Source organism: Antennarius striatus, chromosome 2 (genome assembly GCF_040054535.1).
Source record: "Antennarius striatus isolate MH-2024 chromosome 2, ASM4005453v1, whole genome shotgun sequence".
In the NCBI taxonomy this organism is placed as follows: Eukaryota; Metazoa; Chordata; class Actinopteri; order Lophiiformes; family Antennariidae; genus Antennarius; species Antennarius striatus.
The window spans coordinates 26,266,300-26,275,168 of NC_090777.1; the positions used below are offsets into that span (position 1 = coordinate 26,266,300).

General features: G+C 42.1%; 1 protein-coding gene across 1 annotated transcript; it reads right to left on the bottom strand.

Annotated features, from left to right (window-relative positions):
- Positions 1-2,671: 2,671 nt before the first annotated feature.
- On the bottom strand, positions 2,672-8,212 carry tspan31 (tetraspanin 31). The gene is made up of 6 exons (XM_068330597.1): positions 8,068-8,212; positions 6,136-6,303; positions 5,914-5,994; positions 5,648-5,788; positions 5,203-5,313; positions 2,672-4,518 (listed from the first exon to the last, which is right to left on the bottom strand). The coding sequence occupies exons 1-6, from the start codon at positions 8,128-8,130 to the stop codon at positions 4,444-4,446; spliced, it is 639 nt and encodes a 212-aa protein (XP_068186698.1). The 5' UTR covers positions 8,131-8,212; the 3' UTR covers positions 2,672-4,443.
- Positions 8,213-8,869: the final 657 nt, after the last annotated feature.

Here is an 8,869-nt window from a genome sequence, read left to right on the forward strand (position 1 = left end):
TGGTTCCCTTATATACAAATATACATCCACTATAATAAATCCTTCCGTGTGGACGGGCAGCGCTGCTTTGTTTGCGATGATCAAACACCAGACTGGACTCATTGTTTGTGGACTTCTATCCATCACAACAGGCGGATAAGCTCCGCCCGCTCACATAAGTGATGATTAATCAGACAAAAACAAACACTGCAAAGAAATGTGTTTATCATTCAATGCTAATACGGTTTGAGCAACATGCATTAGCATAAAAACTAATAATCTGTTCTGCAAGTGCAATGTATGACGGTACGCGTGTGGGAGGTTTATTTTCTGATGACTCCGTGTGGGGGGAGGATTGGTGGTTACTACTAATGAGGTGATCATTTTCAAGAGTCTGTCTGTTCTGGTGTCTGTATCCCAAACACTGAACCAAGATTTATTCATAAAGATTTGATGTCTCCTCACCAGGAAGACACATTTATGTTTAATGTTCCATAAACCTGAATTCTTCACCTCATATCTTCCATTTTCTTCCTCCATTTCCTCCAGCGTCTTTTTAAAACCATTTTCTCCATCATCCACGGTTCAATTTGTGTCCGACACACCCCACCGATGCCATCGGGAGAGCTCCCATCTCACCCCTTTCCAACCCTGCCTGTTCTACCCGTGTCTGTCTGGGTTCCCCTCGGGTTCTCCGGTTCCTCCATCATCATCAAAAACGTGCAGCAGAGGGGAATCGGTGACTTTGAATTAAACGTAGGGATGAAATGACTTGTCTTTTGATGGACTGGCGACTTGTCCTGGTTGAACCCAGCTTCCTGTCCGGCTCCACCCCCTCTGTTCTGTTCAGAAACGGTTCCAGAAAATGAATCACCTGCAAAGGATAAGCAGGAATAGGAGACTGATGAATAGATGCTGGTGTACAGCATTTATGGGATGCAGTATTGTCTTTAGACAAACAAAATGCAAACCTCACACGCAGAAAGTGAAGCAAAAAACTTTGATGTCATGTTTAAGTTAAAAAAAAACACCTCTATTCAAACTCAGACCGTTCTGACTAACAGCCTCCATGAGTTCCCTTCCTTCTGCAGACCGACAACACGCATCCTCGCTCTGTTTCATTATTGATAGAACATATTGACCTGTTTGTCTCCTCTCACTGATGAGAATGATTTGCTTTCCTGTTTGTCCTCGCAGTGCTGTGAGAAGAATCCAGATCCAGATTTAGACCCATTAAGGCCACGCAGGTTTGGCCTCGGCGATCCTGCTCCGGCCTGGAAGAGACCCCTGCCGGAGACGGAAGACGTGGCAGATGGATGCCGTTGGGAAAAAAACAAAACAAAAAAAGCTTCCACATGAGAACACAAACGGAAACATAACTGATCACTGCAGTTATGGGAGAATTCTTCAGGTCGACTGAGGAACAATTTACTGGTGTCTGTATGAATAAATAACTTAAAGCAGGATTTCATAGAAACTATCAACCGCTGATGATGCCACTGTGTCCACAAACCTGCGTCCAGATGAAGGGTTAGATCCAGGCTTTTATAAATTATTCCTGCCTATGCATAAGCTGCTGGGCAGACTTTGGAGTTGAGGGGTTGAGAATGTAAAGCAAAACATCCCAGCAGCCATTTCACCAGTGGAAAATGGGACTATTAATAGGAGCTATTGGTTCCTACTGATCTGGGTGGCATCTTATTTTGCCCCATGCTGAAAAGCTATACATAATTAGTTCTGCTCATAGGACAAGCCTGGTAAAACCCATTCATTACAGCGCTGTGATATAATGGACCAAATGTTTTAAGATCCTGTCTTCATACACTCGCAGAGTCTTATGCTATATCCGTATCCAAGGACAGATGGCCATCCCTGTCGGTGCGATTCTCCGCAGCTTCTCCGAGCTAATACACCCGGCATATGGACACGCATCACAGGGTGGGGACTGGCATCGGGCCCTCAGGAGAACACGCTGACAGGCTAGGGGGTGCAGCTTTCAAAACACTGATCCCTAGCCATTGGAATAGCTTGACTTAAAACCCTTACCCGGTGCATATAGAAACGTTCCTACATCTCAGGAAATGAGCCTGCAGGTGCTCCCTGGTCGGACGCACCAACGCAAAACATTATGTCACACCTTTCCTCGAAAGCATGGGTACCGGTGTTGGCGACAGCCTGCCACAGGCCATTAGGGTGATGGCAGAGGAGCAGTTTATCCTCATTTAGGATAACCTTGAGGTGGATGGTATCAGGATAATTTCCCTGTGTGTGATCTCCCTATCATAATGTACTTGAGCTCTCCTTCTGCTCTCTACCCCACCCCCACATTACTGGATCCATCCCAGCTGAAGGGATTAATGGCCTTCTGAAGGAATATCTCTGGCAATCAAAGCCGACGCTTCACCAGATTCATTTTAAAATGAGAACAATGACGGTTCCCACCTGCAACTTGCAATCAATGCGCCTTTTAATCGTCACTTTAAAAAGCCACCTGTTTTTATATTCACTGCGTATCTTCAGAGGTTTGTTCATTTTAGTGGAAACTGAAATAAGTGGAAGGTGGAAAAAGGAAAGGCAGATTCACAAACTCTACGCTGCCATCATGTGGTCAGAGAGGTAACGTTTTCAGTGCCGACACATTTTAATATGAAAACAGCTTCACAGACAAAAGGACACCAAGAAACCAGTTTACAATTTGAGGTTTTATTATTTGCAAAATTAAGTCTCAAAAATTCAAGATACATTTGAAGAACGAGTGCACACAAATTCAAAGTGAAAAGTAGCATAATATAACATTATGATGCTAAGGACTTGATGAAATGTTAGTGTGTGTGTGTGTGTTTACACCGTGATAGTTCCAAACTAGCAGCAGGAAAATCCATATCAGCTGAGTCGACAGGTTCAAGTAAGACATGTAGTTATAGTTTCAGTTAGACCTTTGTGAGTTAAAAGCAATTCCAAAGAGAAAACACGTCTTAAAAGAGAGAATTAATCAGCTTGTTTCATTATCCAACAACAAGAAATGTTCAACAGCGAGCTTGGTACTAATTGTACAACATAATCGCAGCCTAATGCATCAAAAATCTTAACTTAAATAGATCCTGAAAAGGTATTTTGTCTCATTTTACAAACCACTTATTTACAAACCACTTAACACTGATGAAGAGGAGCTGACAGCAACAGAGAAAAATAATTCCACTAAAGAATTGTTTTTCTTTCAAAATATTGTAAGTAAAACATCCTTTAAAGGAAATAAGTCAAAACCATGTGCACATATTCACAATTAATAAGACAACAAAAATCAAGCTGGCGATTAGATGTTTCGGCTTAAATTTACCAAAATCTGTCAAATCAAACAGCACTTATTCATTTTTTATTATTTTTTTTTACAATTTTTTTCTTCCAGTTACACAGGAAGCAATGATACGTACCTGAATCCACATCGCACAATCAGAATCTATACTAAGCAACATCACTGTGACACAAAGAAAGATAGATGCACAGGCAGGGAGGCGTAATGTGGCCTTCAGAGACCCTCACCAGCTACATGACAAACCCACTAAGAATGGTTTCTACAAGATTATGTACAACATCAAGGCTGCAGTCCACCGGCATCCTAATATCCGTTATAAGTTAGTTGGCTCAGTTACAGTTCATAAATATTTGAACCCGAATGAATAGCAACTACTGAAAACCCTTTTCCTGCTTCCTGCCAAGTCCTGGCATTTGTGGCATCTGGAAAAACATTTCTCAAAAGGTACAAGTAAACGTTTGGACACGCCTTCCCGTCCGCTGGGACGAGAAACCCTGTCCGAACTTTAGCTACTGTACAATTAATAAAAACTACCTTACAACACAAGACCAGTGCGCGTCTTCCTTTTCCTCCTCAGCCGACTCCTGAGAACTCATCGATCACACCGGACACGTTTGGGAACGCACGCACACATCACCGACAGCATTACCAGAGGAATATATTTGCCGTTTAGCGGCAGCACTACATTAGAGACAAGAGGGACATTTCAAGGTACATACAAGTTATCTGATGAACACAGAACACAGGCATCTGGTTGGTGTGAGGAATGAAAATCAACAAAGGGGCCTGATGCTGCAGGCCTGGGACACATGCAGGAAATCTGGTACTCAAATCAAGAGTGAGTTGCCATACCAACAAGTCAGGATTGTCGGTATTACAAGCTTTCCTTTCATACATGAGTATCCAGGTGTTCTACTTGAGCTCTGGCGTGACTTCTGAGCAGGTGATGGGTTGTTGGAGTTTCTCAGTCTCAAGCGAAGATGTGTGTTTTGTTTCTCAGTGTTGGTCGGGTGCTACGTGTCCTCGTCCGTTCTGTGCTGTTGGAGTTGGTGTGGCACTGTGTTGTATGCCTGTCTGCCTCTAGGTGTGCGTGATGCTATGTGGATCAGTGTGTTTGAACTGCGTCTGCTGCACTGTGTAGCTGGGATGGACTATAGGAAAGCACTTGGGTTTGCTCGCGGATCCTTCTGGTTCCTGTAGCGCACGGCAAGCCACACCCCCAGGATCTGTCACAAGTATTGGAAAAAAAAGGAGGGAAAATAAAGACATGAAGGTTGAGAGCATGAGAAAATTTCATCTGATGTAGTCCAGTGCTCAGCTTGGGATGCACAAACACACGCGATAGCTTCTTCTGTGCTACGCTGTTTACTCGCCTCTGGCAATTTGTTCTCATTTTGTGCACCATTTCACTCAGTGTCACTAAACTCTGCTCATAATGGGAGAATTAGTTCACACAGTTCATTCAACCATTTGCTTCCGTCTCACAAGGATTGTAAAAATCCATCTGAATACATCTGTTTATTTGTGGTGGCGTCCAGCCACAATATCGGCATCAAACGTTTTAGGAGCCCATCTTTCTCTCACAAACAGACCAAGTGTTTCCCACATATAGATTTCAGCTGACAGCTCCACTCTAATAACTGCTATAGTATACATTTCATGGTGATCCATTTAACAGGATCGCTCTTTTTATTTGACACCGTAAACAATTACAGAACCAGCAAGGAATTTCCTTTGGGTCGACTCCCGATCAAATGGAGATGCATAACAAAATGGAAGAGCATAAATTCACAAAGCTACAAAGAGCCATCAGTCCAGCCAGAGGGCAATGTTAAACTCTCTTTTGTCTGAAGCACTGTTGAGACCGATGGAATGGGTTTGGGTTCGCTGGTGCAGGACGGGACACTCACCTCAGTGAAGCTGAAGAAGAGTCCGACCCCTCCGAGGATCTTCAGAGCCTCTGATGCGTGAATCAGCATCATATCGCCACAGGTGTAACAGACGTTTTTCTTTTTGCATAACTGAGTGAGAGCCAAAAAAAAAGGAAGGAGAATGAGTTAAGCCTTCAGTAAGCCGGTATTAGATGCCAAAATCTATTCTGAGACCAACAGGAAGGACAGCTTTTAACCTTTTAAGAGAAATATTTGTGGGAGGTGTTGTATAACTAGAAATATAACCGGAGTGTTTGAATGTTCTGAAGTATAAGTGGAATGAAACAAATAAAATGCAGTTTAATCACACACTAACTCTAATCGGCTGCTGTACCTTACAATTCAACCATACAATTACCCTCCTGGCTTATAAAACACACTATATAAAACACACACGGATAAAGCAACACCACCGCAGACTCACAGCAGTGCAGTTGTGCAGGTCTTTTTCAAACTGCGCCTGGGTGTCGGTGCTGTTGAGCAGCCCACAGCAGTCGAGCTGAATCTCCAGGTCTATCTTCACCTTGTCTTCCAACAAGCCCCAAGCGGATTTCAGAAGTGTTTCCTGGAAAAGCAAATAAAACAACTTAGACTAATGACTTCACATCAGTTCAAGTCTGCAGGCCTAAAACTGTTAAGCAAACATTAAACTTAACAGATGCGGTCTGGTCAGAGATGACAATTGCTCACCTGCTGCGAGCGGTTCATCGCCAAGCAAGAACAGGATACTCCAAATTGAAACAGGAAAACGACAAAAAGAATGACCATGTACTGGGAGCAAAAGGTCAAGGCATGCACACACACAAGGCAGACCAAACACACACATTACATAATCACTGTATACAATTCAGTGCTACTGATGCGGTAATTAACTATGAATTTTTGAATCAACTCCAGCGATGGGGAGGATACGAAGAAAAGCATGACTTGGTGGTGGTGCATTGCTCCGATGAGGCCGACGATGGCGATGAGCAGCAGGAAGATGCCCACTGCGATGACCCCTCCGATGATGTGGATGCTCGACACCAAGCCAAACCCCTTCCCCCATGCTGCTACTCCGATCAGCAGCAGGCCGACCAGCTGAATGGAGCACAGAGGAGGAAGTTAACCAGAGTCAGCTGACTGAACGCATTACAGGCATCACATGGGCAAGGGAGGACAGAACAACATCTATTCTATCCCGGTTCCAGTTCAAATGAGAAAGAAACACAGATGCTGGCCCCACGACGATTTTGTAAATATTCTCGTGCTGCTGACGCTGTCCTCGTTCCACACAAGACTGATGACATCGTCTGTGACTCAGCTGCCAGCATGACTGGTGGCACATGTACATGTTCCAAAGGCTGATGACTGAGCACAAATATAAGTTCAAAATTAATCACTGAGTAACTTCATCTCACAAAGCATCAAATTTTATCACACAAGTTTAACATAAATGGTCACTTTTAATCGAGTCTTTTCAATCCTCTTGAATGACTTGATTACGTAACTTGGGTGTGATTTATTGCAATAAACAAACTAATTTTAAATGTCTTAATTCTATGTATACTTGACCACTATACTACTGATGTAGAAGCACCCCCCTAAGTTCATATATAATTATTTTAACATGTCAGTTTTTCATATTTTCATACATTTAACTAAGACAACATATATACACCAACATAAAGGCCGCAGCTCCCTTTTCATCATTACTTTATCTGTAAGTTAGACAGTAAATTGATTTGTTTTCTAGCGGTAACAACATCAAAAGGCACCAAATCATCAGATTTGAGGAATTGGGACAACAGAGGTGTGTCTGCTTGAAAAATAAATAAATAAATAAAAGAAAAGGCTTAAATAATTCATAACATGGTAAAATATTTGTGTGCGTCCATGACACATAACTATAAATATCTGCACAACCTAAAAATGCATGACCAATCAGTCAAGTATTGATGTAATGCCGTCGATCCACACACAAGAAAAGAACATGGGAGAGGAAGAGAAAGAAGAATTAATAGTTAACAAAAAGGGTGACGCGTCATTGAAACTAACCAACACTGCAACGGACATTTATTTACAACTACTTGATTTTGTCTTGATTAAGGTAACATTTCTAAGTATTTTTAGAGTTAGAAGTGACAGCAGAGGTTTATATTTTATGGCAATATACAGACTATGTGTGGATATGGTAATCTATGATCTATTCACATGTCTGGTGGGGTCAAAGTTGGAAGATAACCCAGTCTAATGCCCAAACGTTCTCCAGCAAGTGTATCTCCACAGGTTGAGGGGCGATTTTTACATGAATGCCGCTGATGGATTTCATTGAAATTGCTAATCAGGTCCTCAGTTCAACCACCACTTAGTTTGTATTAGCAATGATCAAATCTAGCTAAAACTGCTGACTATGACAACAACGACACAAACAACTGTTAGCTGCTTAAATTGTGTTCTGATAAGTCGTGAAGACTGACGAGAGAATCAATACCAGAGATAAACCATTCAGGTGTGTCCAAAGGACATTTTAGGCCAACTGGCCTCAAGCTAACGGCGGCTGCTTACATACAATGACGATAGCTAACAGGCTAGCGAGCTGAGTTAAAAGGCTGGGGACTCTATTATTCTACATTTCAATCTAGCTTGCTAGCGGACACTAAAAAAGGTTTGTAGGTGATGAGTAATAAACAAATTAAAGTCCGTACCGACGCTCATCTGTGAGGTGAAGACAGAGGCATGCGAACGCAAAAGGCGAAAACATTAGTAATTTAGCGATGTAACTAACATTATGCTAGTTCATTCACAAGCTAGCTAGCCTTAGCTGCTAAAACTTAGCGTGATATTTTATCTTTGTCCACTTACCATATAAACCACATTCAGGGAACAGAGCGCATTTTTAGAACAAGTGAATCCGCCACACACCATATTCGAAACACCTTCGTGGGCTGAGCCCTGCTAATGAATGAGACCTCAAAAGGAGTGCTAGCCGTCCCGTCCCACCGCAGCCAATGTCTGAACGCAAATGTTTTCGGTCAGCGGGGAGGGCGTGGTTGATGACGTCAGCACCGCGTTCGACGTAAGCTTGTCGGCCGACGTCTCGCGGTTGGATAAACAAATAGGGAGCCTGCAGGGCGGCTTCCGGTCTTGTAACGCAGTAACCTACTAGTTAACAATTAAGTGATAGAAATGTTAAAATCTGTGTTCAGTGAGTGCTTTTAAATAAGGTGTTTACCACAGAAGTTGGAGAGTTAAAAATATAATTAGGATTAAAGAAGTAGAAAAAAATAGTACACAAACTATTAGGATGAAAAATGCATGGGGTCATTTGAAATTAAATTATTTATCGTGTCAGAAAATTTTAAATTCATGTGCTAAATTCAGATTTAAGGTGAGATCAGAGAAACATTATCCCCGACCAGCTGAAACAGCAACATGCACAATAAACAGGCTTTATTTTAACATTTCCAACGATCCTCTTTACTGTCTTTAAACATAAAGGACTCTTTTTTTTTTGTAGGCAGAGAAATGCATATATATAAATAAATAAATTCTCAAAAAACATTAAAACATATTTAAATACATTCCAGAATGCATCGTTTTAACCAGATCCATGGCTAAGGTTAACAGGCTCTGTCTTGGCCCATGCTTCATCTGTCAGTTTTTG